The following is a 21,180-nucleotide window of genomic DNA, read 5'->3' on the forward strand; positions in this document are numbered from 1 at the left end:
TATATTTTACATTTATAAAACATATGAATGAAGAAAATAATGATATTTTATAAAAATACAACTTTAATATAGTTCCATGAATAATAAAATTATAAGACATATAATTCAGAAAATATAAATTAAATCGTATTTTTATTTGCCAAATAGAATATAAGTAATCTTATTTAAATTTGTTCCTCAGAATTCTTTTCTTCCAATTATTAATGGAGGCACGTGAGTGGGATATATAATTTTAATTGCTCCAATTTAAATTATTAACATCATAAACGAGACCATAGAATTGAATTCCATTCACGTTGGAATTTTAAAATTTATGAAATTGTACAAGATTACTTTTGATTATGATGGATATAAAATAATATTTTTACATATACAATTTTAATATTTTTCATTAAAAAATATATATCATATGAATTTATTTATTAATAAATAAAGTCCAAATATTCCAATTTTACTAACATGAACTTACAAAAGTTGTGAATGAAATAAATTTCTAGCCAGCTACTACCATTATTAATTACATAAGAATCCTCGAATTGAATTCCACTCTCGTTGAGATTTGAAAATTTATAGAAATATTAAAGAATGGTTTTAGATAATTTATATTTGACCCACCATATAAAACTCAAATTAAACTCTTTCAAATATTTATATATACATTCTTTTTTTAAAATTATGTCCTAATTATCTTGTAAGTATTCTTTTGTCCATATATATATATATATATATATATATATCTAGAGAGACAATCATCATTATATCTATATGTTATGTGGTGTTCATCACCCATCAATCACACATTTATGTGCTCAATATATATATTTATATATACACTCATATCTAATTATATCATAATTAATAAATTAACACAAAAATAATTAGACCAACCTTTTTATTAAAATAAATATACCGGTGAAGATAGGGTAATAAATTAATAGCCATTATAATATCAATGAAGATGAAAACACTAGGAAGACAAGAGTGGCAAAACGACAATGATAATGCCGTAGAACCCAATGACTATGGTAGCTTCCTAAAACGCCCCGTTACTATCTTCACGCAATTTTTCGCATGCTGTCATTTTAAGCAATCCCCATGAACACTCTAACCTTTACATATATTTTTCAAGTTAATTAATTAAATAAAGATCACCCAAAAAAAAAAAAATATTGATGCAAGACTCGTCTCAAAATATCGTGAGATGATTAGTTAATCGAGACGGCGTCGTTTAATTTACTGCAATGTATGTATCATATAATATATTTATCAGCATGTTGTGACATGGTTTAGCTGTGGAGAAGCACGTGGATGGGCGCATCAAAGTTCGTATATACCTGAGAAAAAGCGATTGCTTAAACGTGGTTTTCCTTTTCCCTTTGTTACATATATAGGTGTATATATATATATATATATATATATACGCACACACAAAGAGAGAGTATATTCATTCATTCTTTTAAGAGTATCAGAGAAAGAAACAGTCCTTTTTAGCCCAGAGAAAAAGAACCAACCTTTTTTTATATATATAAAGAAAAGAGATAGAGAGAAAGAGAAAGAGATTAGGGCTTATAAGATTTATATTTGTATGTGTGATATGCAATATATCTTCTTGCATTGGATCCTTCGCCGTAGTGCGTTGTCGTCAAAGCCTTTCATTTTCAGCCATTAATTTCTGTAAATTTCCTCTCTTTTTTTTCTTTATCGTTTTCTGATCTCTCAAGAAACATCTTCCCAGCTAAAATCCAAGAAACTTGAAAGGGGAAAAGAATAAGAACAAGGTGAGTTTCCATCATTGTTTTCATTTGTTCTCTATCTATATTTATATATATATATATATATATTTACCCTGGTTTATCATATATCTTTAATTCTTTTTCTTCCAGGCTTCTTCAATCTTCTCTGCAATTCTTCTTCTTCTTCTTCTTGTTTTCTTGTCTGTTAGTTGTGGAAACTGAATCTTCTTCAAATAATTCAGTTCGTGATAATTATTCTCTTTGCTATTTAATTATACACCAAAGACACCTAAATATATACATATATACATGCATATGTATATGGGTAGTACTGACTGATCTCTCTATCTCCTGATATATATGCAGAGAGAATTATTCTTGACAATGGGAATCAATACCGAAACATTCCTCTCTGAAAAAGATCGGGTCAATGCCCCACTAAGACCCAGTTTAGATCATGAGTGCAGCAGTACCCAAACTGCACCATCAGAAGTTGATGACAATCCTGATCACGAAGATGATAAGGTTAAAGGAAGAGCTGATCAAGAACAAGACCACAATAATCAAGAATTTCGCCAAAAGGAGAAAGATTACGAGGAAGATGAAAAAGAAGCCAAGTCTTTAATGTCATCGCCGCCGTCGTCGTCGTCGTCATCTTCTTCTTCTCTGCAAATAAAATTGCCAGAATTCAAGGTTGAAGACGACGATGAAGATGGATTCAAGACTCCGACATCTTCGGACTGTAGAATTCCGTTGATACCCAAATGCCCGCCGGCCCCGAGAAAGTCCAAGACAAAGAGAAAAGCGGCGGCCATGCCGGCGAGAGCCAGTTGCGGCCAACAGAGAATAAAAATTGATTTATCTAGAGAGATATTTGAGTCCCTTTTCTCGATTCGTCAAGATGATGATTACCTCGATCAACAGATCAAGATGGTTAGACAAGAAAATATTATGTGAAAAAAATAGTTATGATCCGTGATGGTCCGATTTTCATTTTTCATTTCAGGTCATGGAAATTAAACTTCCATGAGACATTAATCAGTTTCGCTGATAATATCTTTTTTTTTTTCCTGTAATTTCTGATAACATGGTCTCATCAGACCCTTTGATGATCAGTTTTAATATGCCAAAAGTTTGTAGGTACAAATTTACAATCTCCTGAATCTTTTTTTCCCCCACATTGTTTTTTTCTATATATGCATACATATATATATATATATATATATATATTTATCTTAATATAAATTATGTTTTTGAATTAATTAACCTGTGTTTGATTCTATTACTAACCCAGATCTGAATCTATACATGAGCTTAAGGGCTTAATCCAGCCTCCACTATTCATGGTTTAATTCTCTTTTATTGTGAAATTAATTTTCTATGAACTCCTTAACTCCACTTAAACAATTTAATTTTGATTAGACTAATATCTAAAATATTAACATAAATACCCAAAAAGGAAAATCTCTATATGAGGTGCAATATATAACTACATATGAGAAATCATTGTATAGAACTAATATTTCAAAATTATTTGTCTTTTTCTTCTGTAATTTTTTCATAAAGCCATTAAGTGTGACGTTTAAATACTAATTATTCTTTTTATTTTATATACATTATATATATATATGACCTTTGGGTTGATTTCAATATTTTGGTTATTTGCAATACTTCAAAGTGATTGAATTAATTAATATTGACTTTCTTAATATCTTTCCATGAGTATTGATATGCAGGCATTGACTTTTTTTTTCTCTTTTTCCTTTTCTTGGGAAACAAACATCCTTTTATGGTCTTTACCACCAGAAGGGTTGGTAAACCCAAAAATGGTGGGGATATTCCCTTTATGACAGGAGTAATTCTCAAATCTAAAGGGTGTATATATGTGTCTACATATATATATATATATATATATATATATAACTTCAGGGAAAGTTTATTAATATCACTCCGTGCCCTCTCAAAAGTTACATGCAATTTTTGCTATTGCCACACCACCTTTTGGTAAATCCCATTAGCTTTACGCAACATGATTTGACAGATACACTATTGGTTTTAGCAAAATTAAGGAATATCTTGTCATAATCTGTTTCGAATTCATGCAACTAATTATTAACTTTTATGTGTTTTTAATCAAAATGCTTTTTTTTTTAGAACCCTTTTTCTTTTTCTTTTTCTTTTTCTTTCTTTTTTACCTGCTTGGAAAACCCAATTTACCAATGATTTTAAGGTTAGTAATTATTTTTAAATTTAGTTAGAGAGTGTTTTTATCTCTCTGAGTATACCTAAGAGTATATAAATCATATTTAATTTTACCTTGAATTAATATAGGTTATTCAAAATTTTAAACTTGGTTCAAATTTCAATAAAATACGAGATAATACAAAATAACTAGAACAAAAAAATGCAAGATGCAAGGTGTGAAAATTAAAAATTCTATTTTTGGGCTTTTCTAAAAAAGAAAAGAAGCCCACATTAAGTCCATGTTTGGCCCATCTTGATATTTTCGTGATCTGCTTAATAGGAAATTGGTTTCTGATGGGACGTGCCATACACGGTGCAACATAATATATTTAGATAAAGAAAGATGTGGGCTAGTTGTAATATATAAGTTTGGGCCAATTTTGGAATATAAAAAAAGATATGGGCTATTTCCACTATATAATTTTGGGCATTTTCTAATATATCAAAGAATATATGGGCTTAAAGGAAATATATTTGTTTGTTAAAATTTTGGTTAATTTAAAATATTGAGAGGCCCGTATCTCTACTTTGGGTTTTTGTCAACGAAGTAGAATTTTGCATTATTTTTATTGCCTATTAAATAAAAAATATTAAACCAAAAAAAAAATAAAACTCAAGTTTGCAATTTTTTCTAACTATAATAAAAAATAAATTTAAATATTTTGAATTAAACTAAAACATATTCAGAATAATAGAATAAAAATATATTTATAATTTAAAATCACACGGCAGTCCCTAAATAGACAAGTAAAGATTTCATTAACGTTTTTAAGAAATTTAAAAATCAAAATATCTAAAATTTTAATAATCTTAAAATCGAGAGTGAAAAGATAAATAATTATCTATAAAAAAAAAAAAAAAAAAAGTCACTGTCGTTGAAAATGAATGACAAGACAAGTTCCGTAAAAGTTTCTCAAAGCCCATATGATGTGGGCCCCCTGAAAACTTGGTCCCACTTCATCATATCAAGGTCTAGTGGGACCGGGAAGAAATTTGGTCTCTCTATAATTAGTGTGGGCCCTCTCCACGGATCCATTCCTACATTACTTAAACGGCTAATTTTATTTTATTTTTTCTCAAGTAAATTATTTTTAGGCCCATTTTACAGGATATATTTCTAAATTAAGTTATAATAAACAAAATTATCTTTAATAAATTTCAAATTTATTTATTACACACTAATTTATGTTATAAATTAATTTTTCTTCTCCAATTTATTTTTAACAAGGGTAAAACCGTAATTTTGTATGACAGTCTCTGATCTCCCTCCTCTCCCGACACGCTGGCTTTTTCAATCCTCTAAATGTAACACAATGATTCTGCTCTTTCCCTTTTCTGTCAACAAACCCAACGAAAGCATCCCAAGAATTTTTCCACATGATTTGACCTTTCAGTTTTTTTTTTCCTTAAGTTTTAACCCTCTCCTCTTCTTTTTACCCTCTTCCTCCCCTCCGACCGAATCTCATTAACCACTCTCATATTAGTGGACTGTCAGTCATCCATAATTCCCCATATCAATTTCCATATGCAGCAGTTAAAACCCTAATCACCATGGAAATGACACTTCCTTCTCTTTCAGTTCAGCATTTATTATATATATAGTACCGGAGGAAGTGACCCAACAGGAATTTTCTTTTTTACCCAGGAAAGAATCAATCAATACAGACAGAGGACAGTGTTCCCCAGTAGTAGCTACAAGTACTTTGAGCAAGTTTAATATGGCTCAACAGGTTCCTTCTTTGTCTTCTTCCTCATTTTTCTTCTGGGTATTTGATTGTGTTTTTCTCTCTTTGTTCTTTTACATTTGTTCTGAGTTTATGGCCATTTCCTATAATTCTCACTGATAATTGTTCTGGGTTCTTAGCTTTTTTAACCTGTCACATTGTTTTGTTTCTGGTTCAGTGTTAGTACTTTGTTTTTTATATTTCAGTGGCTGATTGATTTGATTTTAGGAGGAAGGTTGGCCCCTGGGGTTGCAGCCTCTGAATGTGAGAGTAGGATTAGGGTTTGGCAGGAGCAATAATTTCTCTGGATCAATATCATTCAACACTTTACTCACTGGTTCCCCTACTTCCTCTACAGATTCTTCATCAGATTTAGACACAGAGGTCAGTGATGAATGATCCAATACCAGAAAATTTTAACCTCTATTTTCAGTTCTTTTTTAAATTTAAACTGGTCTTATCTTTAGGTGGTTGTGTGAGAATATTATTTTCAGTTACTCAAAAAGGCCATGTTGTGTTGACATGATGAACATGTACCTCTGCTGCTCTGCCATTGTTTTCACTTCAGCTGTTTTTCTTCATGTCCAAATATTCTGGGTAATTTTGGAATTGACTGGAGGAAATTGTTCTTGATTTTTACTTTTCTTTCTGGGTTAACAATGAGTAGCCAATTTATACCCATGTGCTTGAACATTCTTTTCCCTCTTATTTGGCTCAATGTACCCGTACAAGGCACTAACAAGGGTTCTATATTCACTGTATATTTTTCAGTGTAATTATCTAATATTATGCATGACGATTAAAAATTACTAAATTACTATAAAATATTATAAAAATTAACAGAAATGCATGATACCTCCAAGCCACCTTAAAGTTTCCATATGAAAAGCCCTTCATTTTCCTATTGCATTGTGAGTTGGGAAAAATATACTTTAGCTAGTTAATTTGTATTTTCTTTTAATTCCCTTGAACTTTAATGATTGGGTACAGTCATGGTATAATTCACAAGAGAATCTGTTAGTGAATCAGGGTCTTCCCAGTAGTATATAATATTTACGGTTGAATCTAGGTAAATGGTCTTGAATTGGGTTACCCTCACTGGCAGTTCCATTACTGTTAAATCTTACAGATCAGAAATCTCAAAACCAGTTTCTTGACAAAATTCAAATGGTTAATCAAAACCAAGTCAGGCTAAGTTTTAATAGATAGCAAGTTACCTTAGAGTCAACCAATACTTACGTCTGGATTTGAAATTCCACGAGGACCAATTACTCTTGCCTGAGGTGTTTTGTGATCTTATCAAAATATCACAAGATCATATTGGAAACTTAAGCTAGAAACTGTACTAACTCTCTTGTCAATTGGAATGAGAAAGTGCATTAGTTCACCTTTTTTCACCTCTAAAAATGTGTTTGTCAATTATTTGATTGAATCAAAAAAGTATTTTCCCCGTTCGGAATGGCATAATAGGTTGTAACATATGATGTTCGAGAGAATAATTGAATATCAAGTTTGGTAGTCTAAAATCTCTTTTAATGATTTCTTCTTTGATTTACTTTCTAGGAGAAGAAATGCAATATGGTTGTAACATATTATAAGTGATATTCTCTGATAATGCAAGACAAAGTTTCAGTTGAACTTTTCAAGATAAAATCTAATTGTAAATATTAGAAAATCACAAGCCACAAGTATCAATCTTTCTTTTCTTTTTAACTTGGGTTTACATACATGCATATATATTTATGTGTATGCATGTGACCCATATGTTAATTTCACCAAAATCTCTTACTCAAATATATGATTATTTCAGTCTACGGGGTCTTTCTTCCATGACAAGAGCATTACACTTGGGAGCCTAATAGGTGTTTCAAGCATTGTAGAGCTCTCCAAAAGATCAGTAAGAGTAACAAAAGTAGAATCACCAAAGGATAAAAAGGGTTGCAACAAATCAAGAACTTGGCTCTTCTCTTTATGCTCAAGAGACACTACTGACGCAGATAACACGACCAGCCCGCCATCCCTCGGCCACTTCCTTGCAGCAGAGAGAAGAGCTGCTAACGATAACAGAAGAAATCAAAGCCCTTATATTTACGGACTCGATGAATTTGCTTTCTCTCAAGCCAATTCAGAACCAAACTCGCTGTTCCTTAATGGCCAAGTTATGCCTCCTCGAGGAAGTCCATGGCATGGATCGGAGAATAGACTGACTGGAGGACTTGATGATTATCAGGGAAATATTGGGAATGCAGCTCCTGTACTTTTTTCATGTATGTGTGGACAACCTTCTCATAATTAAGTTTTAGCACATATTCTTTTTGTATGAATATACATTTTTATCATTGAATTTAACGTTGCAGAACATATATGCTAGTGAATTCTATGTTTTAGGAAGAGAATAATAAACTTGGGTTCTATTTGAGTTAGCTTTTCTGGAGAAAATGGAATCATTTTGTCTCACTCGTGCTGAGTTTCTCGAACCTTTAACTCGTTTCGATCTAGCCCTTGATCAGTTCTTGTTATTCTTAATGAGCTGCCTACTCAGGTATCTCAGAAACACTGCGAATCAAAGTAATTTTCTGACATTTTATGGTAATTTGGTAACTTTAATAGTAATTACTCAATAATAATTTAACTCATTATTCAAAGTAGCCATGACTTCTATAAGGAAAAAAAAAAAGGGTACATACATACATGTAAAATTACTGTTTCAGCATCCATGACATCTCAAAGGTACGTTCTTGATCTTTATGGACATATTGACATCATGGCATGTGCTTTCAATTCAGTGGGTAAATTTTATAAATTAAAATAACTATTTAGTAATTAAATAAAAATAACATATATTTGACCTACAGAAAAATAATGCTTATAAAATGGGCAACCAAAATCTGTCTACCCTTTGTTCCCAATGAAAAGTTACCACGCTTGTCAATTTTGATCGTCTAAAATTGTGTCGGAGAATATTTCAAATACAAAATTCATTAATGTTAAATATATATATATATAGAATAATGAAATATATCAATTAATTGTTGTCTTTGGTGGCTTTTAGAAATTTAAAACATGCAATAATTGATAATATTTATTTACTTAATTTATTTATTTATTGGCTTTTCTATGGGTAAGCTAACTCTTAATTTGAACATGATCTAAGAAAAGTTGGTCTACACTTGTGAACGCCTCCTTTTTCTTCTTTTGATGTGCATAGTCTTCCCAAATTTCATGTGAATACATATATTTATTTATATAAATATATATATTTAAAATTTTACTTTTTTAATCAATAATCTATGAGCCCATGAAAATGGCATGTTCTTACTTATTAATTTTTTAATGAATTCGATTTACACGAGCTACTAGTACAAAATATCTTCCATCCTCATAATTTGACTTGTATGAATTCAGATTGTTAATTTAAGCAAATAAAATTAGTACACGTATTTGTGTAAAACATAAATTTAAAATTGAATTTTGCATAAATTGGTAAAAAAAACGAAAGTAAAATGACGAAGTAATAGTTCATAAGAAAATGTTTACTATATTTTTGACAAAAACTCATTAGTTATAAAATTATAAACTTTAAATTGATTTATGAAAAACATATATATATTTATTTATTTATTTCCCTTGCATAATTCACCAATAAAGTTTTCAATAATTTTATCAAAGTATCTTTTGTAAAAGAAAAATAGCAACAATAAATATAAAATTCAAATCCACGACATTATTCATCCTTAAATCCGGACCGTCAAAATCAGGGAGAACTGACTAAGCATACACGTGGCAGAATCGGAAGCCAAATGGTACCCATCAAATTGGAAGAAAGTCAATGACGCGTTTACATCAGGAGTTGGAAAGAGACACACTGCACACTTGATAAGAAAACAAAAGGCCAAGGCCAAAACCAACCAAAAGCTGGGCCCCCACACAGTACACTCTCAACGAGTTAGGTGTCCTTCCATTTTCTATACTCTATCCTTCGGGCCCACCATCTTCCTCCACGTGTCCACATCATGTCAGATCATGAGTTCTGGGTCCCAAATCCATACATACACATAATCCAAACCCCACCTGACTTGTCTGAGATTTTTTCATATATAATAACAGAAAACAGTAATAAATATATTCTTGTAAATATTTTACAATATAAAAACTTACCATATATATATATATATACATTCACATGACATCATAGTTCATAAATTATCAAAAAAGCCCGAGAAGAGACATGATCACATGACAACCAACACCTAGCAGGCATGTTACATATGTACATATACATATAATTTTCAAAAAATAGCAGCCGGGAAATGAAGAATAATCAGATTAGGTTACTCGAGTAAAAGAAAGAATTTCTTTTCAATTCAGGTTTCTAACAGAAGAACAATGCTTCTTCAAGCTCAAGTAAACAAAGATTACAACAATATGACCCACGGCAACCATTACCAAACTTACCAACCAAAACCTGCAACTCACTTCTTTGCTTATTACCAAATCTACATACAAAATGGACCTCAATCTATCTATAGATAGATATATATTTTATATATATACCAAATGGGTCCGGCGGCTCCACGATGATTCCTTGATGAGTTTGCTCCCCTTTTTCTAGTTTGCTGAAAAAAATCAGAATTCTTCATTTAAATGTGAAGTGGAGGTTTTACCAATTTGCTGGATTCTACCAAGGTCGGTTCAAGGCTTATCAACCCATTCATTATCTGCAGCAATTCTCCCAGAGCCACGGCCACCCATCTTTCCAAAGGAACCAACTGCTGATAACCCTTTGAAACTGCTGCTTCCCTCGCTGAAGTTTCGGGATTTCCTTGACTTCCTTGCTTTTGAAGAAGTATTATCAATGTCATGATCAGGATCATCGTAGTTCTTGATTTTGGCAACCACCAGCCGGGCAATAGTGCTCCGGCAAAACGGGCATACAGGAGGGTTCACACATGATGTTGTTGGATTAGGCTTGTTGTGGCAGCAGAGGGCTAGAGTGCATTGTGCACACATCTGGTGGCCACAGTCTTGAACTTCAATTGTACATACCTGCTCAAAGCATATGCAGCATAGCTCTGTGTCGCTGGCCTGCATTATATGATCCAGCAGCATATTTATCAGCAAATTGTCCATAACAATCTGAGAAGTTGCAAAACTTTGCATGTGGAATGATTAAACTTTTCTGGAAAAAAAATTCCCTTTGACCCATAGAGGAAAGAGTTATTAACAATCTCCTATTTTTGGTTCATAAGTATTGATACCTAGAGCACAACTGAAATTACCATTCAAGGATGTAGGATCGTGTTTAAGTTTCGTGGTTCTGATCAGGTCGAAGAAAGAAAGTGTGTCAAGCAAAGATAAGATAATAAATTGGTAATTAGGGTTCTTCTATTAGCCATCAAGAAAGAGTCACATTCCATGTCTTGACAGAAGACTCTTCAAAAAATATCATAAGTTGAATATTCAAATCCGCTTGGATTATAAAATTCTTTTAGGAGCCAAAAGAGTAAAAAAGTTGAGCAAAAGCAGCAATCTTAAAAGTTGAAGTTGACAATTGGACTCAGTTTTTTGGAACAGCCAACCATGTTCCTTGTCCTGACAAGGAAAATCAAGAATTTCCAGGAATTAAAAAAAGCAGGCCGTTCAATAAATAATCCATATTCGATCCACATATATTTTCTTTTTTGAAAATTAACATACATCTATATAACATATATAGATATTTTGAGTGAAGGATGACATATTACCTCAGAAATACTGTCATCTATTCCAGTCTCAGAATATGAAGGAGATGGATGTAAGTAAGCAGTTCCCTTAAAGATATTCTTCTCCCTCTCCCTGTTTGCCTCCATTAAGGCTTGTTCTAAAAGTGCTTTTGCCTCTTCATTAAGTTCACTTATGAACTTCAGAGGCGATGGCCAGACAAGAGGCTCAGCAGATGAAGGATTTAACAAAGCCGCACATGCTCCATGCTTGTGCTTTAGAGCAACCACATATGGTATTCTCCTGCGTGGAGATGGCAACATAACAAATGTTAAATTCTTACGAGAAAACTCAAATGAAACAATAAACAGGTTACTTCTGATCTTATTATTAAGAAAAGATAATTGACAGCAGTAAATTAGGGAAAGTTCACTATCCTAATCCAATTTGCGCTTCTTCATCTCCCGTCAAATAAACTAGAACAGCTTATTAATTATTTCCACTTTTTTAACAAGAGCCGAAACAGAAAACCTCATCACAGGCTATATAATGCATATCCTAGTACGGAAATTAATAAAAGAATCTACATATCCTAGTACGGAAACTAATAAAAGAACCCAGATCAGATCATACCCAGATGCATCTCTTTGAAGTCGATCTGCCCCCCAGGCTAGCAATTTACGGATGCAATCAAGAGAACCTCCTCTAGCTGCCAAATGAAGCGGAGTGCTTCCTGGAGAACTGTAAACACAGAATAGTCAATTACCAATGTCTCCATGAATCCCAAACAATTGAATTGTGAGTCAATGAAGTAGATTAAACAAATGTCAGAAGATTCATTACCCATATCCTCCAGTAGAGGCACAAACAAGGGCGCCATTGTCCAGCAAGATATGTACACATTCAGGCCGTCTTTGACGGGCTGCTAGGTGTAACGGGGTCGCTCCCTTTCCATCTCTAATGTTTACAAATCGTGCATATCCCCTAAAATCCAATCCCAGGGCACCGTATTACGATCAAGTTTTATAAAGACCAAATTACTTTGAACAGAAAATAACATACAAGCAAACTAAATTCTGATTGAGAGATGAGAAGACTCACCAAGAAACAGCAACAGGGCTAGACTGAGCCACAAGCAGAATGGTTTGGAGGCAATCAGAATGACCATAATAAGCAGCATAATGCAAGCAGGTTCTTCCATTAAGGGAATCAAACATCAATATCTAATAAAATTTTTAAAATTCTCATCAAAATCTCAAATAGAAAACAAAATATGAAGCAAAATTAACGGGAATTTGAACGTACATTAGCTCCAGCTTCAATGAGCTTTATGACACAAGAGATTCTTCCATGCATTGCAGCCAACATAAGTGGAGTCTAATGCATTGAAATGGAGAAATCAAAACCACAAACCACAGAAGTCAAGAACGAAAAAGAAGTGAATCACTAAAAGATCAAACAAGTAAAAATAATTCACCTCCAAAAAAACATCAAAGACAAAAACGGCGTAATACCTGCTTGTGACGATTCAACACATCTGGATTCACAGATCGTTCCAGGAGCATAGACAAAATCTGCAAATCATCATCGTAAGACAGAAAATCTATGAAGAATGTTTACCCCCGCAAAAACATAATTAAAAACCTCACCTAAAAATCCAGAACCGAATGATCATCCAATAAAACATAAATCAAATTCCGACAACTGAAGCCCAGTAGCCAAAACCGTTTAACAGTAAGCCGAAAACACGAGATTTCCTTAAGAAGAAACAGAAAACAAACCTCGATCTGGCCATTAGCAGCCGCAATATGAAGAACAGACTGACGATCATACATAGTCGTCTCGTCCAAGAGACTCGGGTCTCTATCCAACATATCCCGCACGTTTTCAAACTCCCCACGCTGCACAGCAGTGAACAGTCCGTTCTCGTGAGTCGCCGCACAACTCAGCCCCTGCCCCATCTTCCCCCCTCTATATACACACGCAGAACGCTTCTCACTCCCTCTCTGTATATGTATCTACGAGGATGCGCACTTCGCCACCGGCCGCCGGCGAGGCACTCCACCTCTAACCTACGCCACCTTCACCAGAGGTGGTGGCCTCTCCTTTCCCCCTCAAATGAGAAAAGAAGTTCACATTTATGCACGCACCTCTTCTTCTACCCCTCGCTTTTCAGTGGTTAAATAACTTTAAATCATTGATTTTAAAAAGAAAAATAAGAAAAGTCCAGAGAGAGAACGAGTATTGGAGTTTGGAGCTGCCTGGATAAAGAACCGGGCAGTTGCCCGTGGCAGTGAAAGGGCAGTTACTGTGACCGAATCCGGGCAGCAATCAGATATTTCTCGGGTAAGTTTATTTAGATTCCGAGAACTATACTGTGGCCCCCATAAAAAAATTTCTCCGATTGTTCAGAGGAGAGATCTGGACCGTCAGAAATTTTACTCTCGGATTGTTCCTGGCCGTTAGATGTTGAAGGGGTAAAAATGGCAATGCGGAGAGGTAAATGGAAGTTAAATAATTGTAGTAGCCAATAGGAGTGGAGCAGGGAATATTCTTTTCCGTAATTGCCCATGTGTCCCGTTTTGAGTTTTGACTCTTTTTTTATTTTTAATTTGTTGGGGTCAGTGGTCAGTGCCTCCTTATCTTTTACCGAGAAATTGACAGTGTCTCTGCGAGCAAGACTGCGTCGTTTTCCGACAATTGGGAAGATGAAATTACGAAAGTAGCCCTCCGCTGATCACTCCACGGCGCATGCGATTGGATAGAAAATTAAAATCATTACAATTTCCTTTTACATTCCAGTTAATTAAATATAAATATTAAATGCATTTTTAAGGCATAAATATTGTATACTTTTAATTAATTTTTCATATGTTTCTCTGAGAAAAAAAAAAAAAAAAAGTAATTTATATTTTTAGGGTAATTTTATGTGTGGTCAAAATATTAATAATTCTTTTTTTTTTAACTAAGATCTAAAGGAATTTTTATAATTTACCAAAAATTAAATATCTTTGTAAAGATATAAAATGCATTTTGATAAAAAAAAATTAAAAAAAAGGGTTTCAAAAGTGCTTTCGAATTTTAAAATAATTAAGTGAATTTACAATTTTTTTTTTATTTTCCACATGAATTTGTTCTTCATCCACATTCTTCACAATAACCTTTTTTTTTTTTTAGCACAAATCAATTAGTGAAAATTATATAAGTACAACAAAATCATTTCAAGATATTAAAAAATAAAAAAAATAAATATGATCTATTAAAAAATATATAAATTTTATTTATTAATTAGGTGACTGGAGATGCTGAGTGTAGTTTTTTTTTTTTTTTCGAGTGAAACAAATTGTTGGCAGTATTAGCACATTGATTTATGTTAATATTTTTTAAAATACTCTCATTTATGTGATTTAAATTTATAACTACTAATATATATGTGTTTTATATGATACTATTAATTATAAGATGCCATTAAATTACTAAACTAAATTCTTTTAATTAATAATATTTCAATTCATTTTTTTTTTTTGTATGTAGGAGAATTCGTATTTGAATTTATTTCTTGAAAATTATCGAATCTCCTCATTTCTTAATAATTTTTTATTTTTTGTATATATTGGAATTAAATTTAATAATAATATTTTTATATTTATTTATTATATATATTATTGATAATTTTATTTATTTTTTTCTCTATTCTTATCAATATATATTATATTATTATTAATATACAAATATTATATAATTGATACCAAAATATGTAAATTTTTGCTTAAAAAATTATGCTTTACTCAAAATATATCTTATATATGAATTTTATTTGCTACAAACTAATTCCTTTTATTATTATTATTATTATTATTATTACATCACTATTTTCTTTAAATGATATTATTATTTGCTTTTGTAAGATCAAACATAGATTTTGTTCTTGATCTTTTGGTTATGCCTTTGTCAGTCTACTTTTCCATTCAAGTAAATTTGAAGCATGAATTTTTTTTCAAAAAGAATGTTGTAAATCCCACGCCACTCTACATTTAAATGGTAATTACGATAAGAATATACATATCTATATATTATATTATATTATATTATATTAAAACTATACATATATATATATAATAAAACTTAGGAAAAAAAATTTTGCAGTAATGACCTTTCCAAAGCTTTTGGTGACCACGATTTGTTGCCTGAGTAACGTTCTTAAGTATATATTCATCTTCCAAGCGAAGCATTTCTGTACCCCCATAATATTCTGTAAATATAAAAATAAATATACTGTATGCTATTTATAATTATTTATACTATATTGTATATAAAAAATGTACATTATTTATTAAGAAAGATTGGGGAAATCGAAATTCATTTTTTAATTGAAGTTTGGCACATCTTACTAACCAAACAGTCACGATTAAGAGACAAGATGTCGGTGCTAATTGTTATAATTATACATATATATGTATATATACTACAATTAACTTAATTATATTTAATTAATTATAAATATTTAATAACGTCATATATATTTTAACATTTGTTTTAATTGTTTTAGCACGATAATAGTAATATCATGAAATAATTAGCAATCGTGGGGCCCCGGATTGAAGCATGTATCATCGTAATACATACATATATATATATTCACATTGATGCAGTTGTATGTATGTGTATATGATTATGTATGTATGTATGTATGTATATGTATGATAGTACTTGTACGCGGTTAATTATCAACAAAGATCATGACCAAAATGATTATCATAATGGAGATTGATCTTGTCGATCTTTATGGTGATCGCATGATTAATGGATGTCTCGTGATAATTAATTAATTAATTAAGATTTACTAATTAGCGATTAGCAAGTAATGAATACAAATCAAAGCTTTGTTTAGTCATGGAAGGTAAATCGCACCATCAGCTTTATTACAAAAATTGACTAATCTCCTTCACAGATTGATATTTAGCCATAATTAGTTTTTCTTCCATTTTCCTTCTTTTTTTTTTAATTTTTTATTTAAATTTAACATTTATTGGAAACTTCTATATGACGTTTAGATAAAAAAATATTTATAATAATTTATAAAATTCATAAAAGAATAGTCATTATATTTTATAATATAATTTTATATAAATATAATATAACGATTTAAAATATTTTATTTACATCCTGACCAATATTCTTTAAAAATTATTAGTAAAATCAAACACGACAATAAAATCAAATATATTCTTCAATTTTATATTTTTATTTTATAAGAATTGAATGCTCCCATAGACAATTCAAACAAATAATATATAATTTTACATATGTAACAAATATAATAATTAATTTATAATAATTTGTAAATTTTTTTGGACAGTCCTTTCCAATTGAATATAATTTTATTTCATAATCTAATAAGTAAGATTTTTTTTTTAATTTATAAAATCAACTTATGATACAAACACAGAATGATAATTTTATGTACTAATTAAAAACATGATGGCTAATTTGCAAATAAAGCAGGAGAGTTGAAAAAATCAAACATTTAAGAATTTAATTTACCATTTGGCAGATTGGAATCTTTTGGCTTCCCAAATAAACGTACATGCTTAAAAAAGGAGTCGCATTTTAGACCATTGAATTGAATTCAAGCCTACGATTATAATTACATATAAACTATATTCAATAGTCAATAAAGTAACAACTAACGGTGCAACACAAATGTAGAAATGGAATATTGTGTGTATAATAGTTATATCCACAATAAGCATTTAATATATATTAATTTAAATTTGAACTATTTTTTCTTTAAATGTAAACTAATTTTAAAAAATATCGTTACAATATTATTTTTAATTAATAATTACTCACTGTAATATATAAATATTTTATAATAATTTATAAGTCTAATCTAATAATTACCCAGTGTAAGCATCATATATTTTTATAATTAATTACTAATTAATATATATTAATCTTAATTTTAATTTTTGCTGTAACTAATAAAATAATATACGATGTTTTGGTAGAGATGGAGCTCATTTTTTCAATAGATTTTAATTATTAATAACCATAAAAAGTTGATTAATTTTTTGAATATTATAAAATGAATTTTTCTTTTTCTTTTTTTTCTTTACAGAAAGTAAATAAAAATAAAAATTTCAATTGAACATGTGATGCATTTGATTAATCAACATTTCATTTGTATATTGTAGATAACTAAGAATTTAATTTCATTTACTTCACAATATCTTGCAGTCTAAATATCAATTTTGCTGACCCACGTGTCAAAAGAATAAGTCTTTTAGGATATATATATATATATATATATATATATTAAAAGTCTGTCCTGACTTAACACGAGTCTTCAACTATATATATATATATTTAGTGGTAGTGATTTTTGACTAGGTTGGTTAACGGCAGCTATTGAGAAAATCAACAGGTGATGTGTGCGTGTGTGTATATATATATATATATATATATATATTCAACTTGCAACCATTTAATTAATGAACATTACATTTGTTGCGTGTGATTTACTCGAGGAAGAGAAGTGCTATATTTTTATTCACAAAAAATATATTTTTTAAGAAAATATCTTACCCTCGTTGTTTGTAATAATACATTATAAAATTATATACATATATATATATGCATAGTAGTGTTATATATCTATTAGGCATGTTTTATATGGCAGTACCTTAATAAAAAAATTTGTATACACATCTTTTAAAAAAGTCCAAATAAATCATACATTTAAATTAATTTATATTTTGACATCCCTTCTCTTGATATAATTTGGGTAAAAATGTTTCACTAAAAAACATAATGTTTATTGTACAAGTTTTTTATGAAATTAAATTTCTCTATACATAATTAAAAAAAATGTGGGATGCACTTTATGTGGGAATAACATTATATGAAATTGAGTATCATAAGTCCATAGAAAACGTAATAAACGATTTAAAATATGCGCAACTCACATGTATCGAGCTGTATATAGGTGTAATAATATTAAAGATAAATAAATATTGAAACAGATAAAATGACATTAAATCATAGTAGAGAACATATTAAAATATATTGTATTTGAATTACATAATATATTATATGCTTTATGTTTAGAATTTTAGAGTGATTTCAGCATCTAATATTTTATAAAACTTAATGCAATTTTAAAATTCTTATACTATCTTAATTCCTTAAAATAGTTGTATGTTCTCGTAATAATTCTAAAATCATATACTCATCTCATAACGTTAATAATATCGGAACTTAAAATTATATATTAAGTATCGTCGCTGACTCTAAACTCTATCATTATCTTAATACATGATGTTGTTCTAAAATTCTACACTGACTACAATATTTAGTCTAAGTCTTATGACCAAAAGTTGTGTTGAAATTTTAGTATTATATTTTAATTCTTATATTTTTTATATTAAACTCATTACTTTTATCTTATTTTTTTTGTACCAAATAAAAAATATTAAATTTATTTATAAAAAACACATATGTTATCATAAAATCTATCTATCTATTAATATACTATAGTATTAATTGACAATATAACTAAAAATTTATATCGAGTCCAATTAAGTTATAAGATAAAATATGCACGTAATAAATTACATTATACATAAGTGATCGTTAAATCCACTATTAATGTCTAAAAATAACAATTGAGCGATAAATATGTTTAAGTTTTCTTATACTCTTACAATTGAGTTTTTCTTAAATCATATAAACTAAAATTTTTGTACTTTTTTCGAACATATTAATTCTTTATATTATTATTTTCTATTACTTCACAATTTAAAACATTTAAAAGGTTACGTGACAAATGCTTAACCATTATTTATAAAATGACCTTAATGTATATTCTATTATTTCGTTATAATTTTTTTTTTTTTTCGAGATATAGTTAAAATCATTAAGAATACTAACCTCTAATAAAAATTTGTCTTTAACTATAATCAATATAAAAGGACAAAACAATTCATACACTAACACAAAGTTTTGTGAAATTGTAATTCGATTTTGAGAGGAAGCTATGAACAACCTAATTAATTACTATGGTTTATATATATGTGGGTGTATATACACACCCATGACCAAGTATTGCACTTGTTCTATTCATAGGATCATGCACTTCAAAATATAATTGTTAATTAATTTAATAACGAAGAGTAGTTGATCATATCTTATCGGGAAAGATGGACAAATAATAAATCTTTCTATTTATGCATACTTAGACATACGTAAAGCAATTAAAAACTAATTAAATTAATTAATTTAAAGAAATTAAATTAATCACTTACAGGTTCCGGAAGGCTTCATTATAAAAAGGGTGATTGATGTTTCAGTTTTTTTTTTTCTTTAAAAAAAAATTGATTTCTCACCTTTCAATTGTTGTAAATAAATAATTGATTTTTATTTTTTTAATTTAATAATTTAATTAATTTATCTATTAAAATAAATTACATTTAGACATCTTATTATATCGTATAACAACCATATCATCAAAGATTGATTATATATGATATATCTAAGATTTTATCTAAATATCCCATTTAATTTTTTTTTAAAAAAAAATTATATATATATATATATAAATTGCAATAATTGAAAATTATACACCAAAACAAATAAAGAAAATATGATATTTGCAATTGAACAAACTTCTGAAAGTGATTTTTATTTTCCCATTTCAAAAAGCAAAAATAAGTTCGTGTTTGTTAGAACTAATCAATCTAATCATAAACCTCCATTAATGTAGTTGACTTTTTTTTTTTTTTTTGGAACGATCCATTTGACCTTTCGAATTGTGAAATTAGCTACGTATTATGCAGGGTCCACTTAATAAACTATATGATGTTGTAATTAATATAAATTAGAATTTTAACTCCTTAGTCCTTATGATTTAATAACCAGAAAAGAAATTCGAAGGTGGATGAGTTTTCTCAGAGAGAAAAAGTATGGATGATCAAGTAGTTTCTTCAAGCAACAGTTTTAATTTCCCATTACAAGAAGAAAACTCATGAAGAGTGTGGGATCAACAGTTAGTAATTACGTTTCTAAACTAAAATATCTTCTTTGTGCGCATTAGATATACACATACACACACATTCATACATATATATATATGTGTGTGTATGTAACCAATAGAAAATCGATGGAAATTAGGTTTATAAACAAGTAGCACAAATTGAAAAGCAAAAGTTGTTGTAACTTGTAGGCTTATGGTATAAGTTCCAAAACTTTAGATTCTACCCCAATTAAGCACATAGATATGTATACACACACACGCGCACGCACACTTTCACTGATTTAGTATATACTTATAGAGATTTTGTAACGTCCCGTCTTTTTTTAAGGGCATAGTATAAGATAATTCTGCGACCGCACACGAAAATATCATTTCAAATCCATCATAAACATAAAAATTTTACCGCGAATCTATTACTTAAAATCATAGTTAATTAATAAAAGTTAAGCATTTCGAATTAAAAGATAAAAAAAACCAAAATTTACTAAACATTTATAATTGTTAAGAGAATTTAATTATAGTTTGTAATGAGAACTTTAATTTCATACCTAACGATGAAGACGTAATATATTATTTATACTTTAAAAAATACTTATGTAGAAAGGGTGTGTTCATTTTTTATTTAAATAAAAAGTCAAGTACAAAAGGAAAAAGCACTTTTTTTTTTTAATCTATTACAAGTATTGTATACATTGTTAATTTTAAGAATATATCAAGAGAGAAATAAATAAATGTGTTAGAGACA

At 29.6% G+C, this 21,180-nt stretch overlaps 3 protein-coding genes across 3 annotated transcripts; 2 read left to right on the plus strand and 1 right to left on the minus strand.

Moving 5' to 3' along the window:
- The first annotated feature begins 1,850 nt into the window (after positions 1–1,850).
- On the plus strand, positions 1,851–2,911 carry LOC110812171 (uncharacterized). Its single transcript, XM_022038867.2, has 2 exons — positions 1,851–1,974; positions 2,100–2,911. The coding sequence occupies exon 2, from the start codon at positions 2,118–2,120 to the stop codon at positions 2,688–2,690; it is 573 nt and encodes a 190-aa protein (XP_021894559.1). The 5' UTR covers positions 1,851–1,974; positions 2,100–2,117; the 3' UTR covers positions 2,691–2,911.
- A 2,606-nt stretch (positions 2,912–5,517) lies between these two features.
- Positions 5,518–8,124, plus strand: LOC110812162 (uncharacterized). Its single transcript, XM_022038857.2, has 3 exons — positions 5,518–5,707; positions 5,930–6,085; positions 7,512–8,124. Exons 1-3 carry the CDS (start codon positions 5,696–5,698, stop codon positions 7,995–7,997), a joined length of 654 nt encoding a protein of 217 aa, XP_021894549.1. The 5' UTR covers positions 5,518–5,695; the 3' UTR covers positions 7,998–8,124.
- Positions 8,125–10,012: 1,888 nt separating this feature from the next.
- Positions 10,013–13,603, minus strand: LOC110812163 (putative E3 ubiquitin-protein ligase XBAT31). The gene is made up of 8 exons (XM_022038859.2): positions 13,183–13,603; positions 12,916–12,975; positions 12,707–12,778; positions 12,503–12,624; positions 12,245–12,385; positions 12,035–12,142; positions 11,446–11,704; positions 10,013–10,786 (listed from the first exon to the last, which is right to left on the minus strand). The coding sequence occupies exons 1-8, from the start codon at positions 13,360–13,362 to the stop codon at positions 10,394–10,396; spliced, it is 1,335 nt and encodes a 444-aa protein (XP_021894551.1). The 5' UTR covers positions 13,363–13,603; the 3' UTR covers positions 10,013–10,393.
- Positions 13,604–21,180: the final 7,577 nt, after the last annotated feature.

The sequence above is a fragment of the Carica papaya genome, chromosome 2, assembly GCF_054855325.1.
Source record: "Carica papaya isolate Zhongbai chromosome 2, ASM5485532v1, whole genome shotgun sequence".
NCBI lineage: Eukaryota > Viridiplantae > Streptophyta > Magnoliopsida > Brassicales > Caricaceae > Carica > Carica papaya.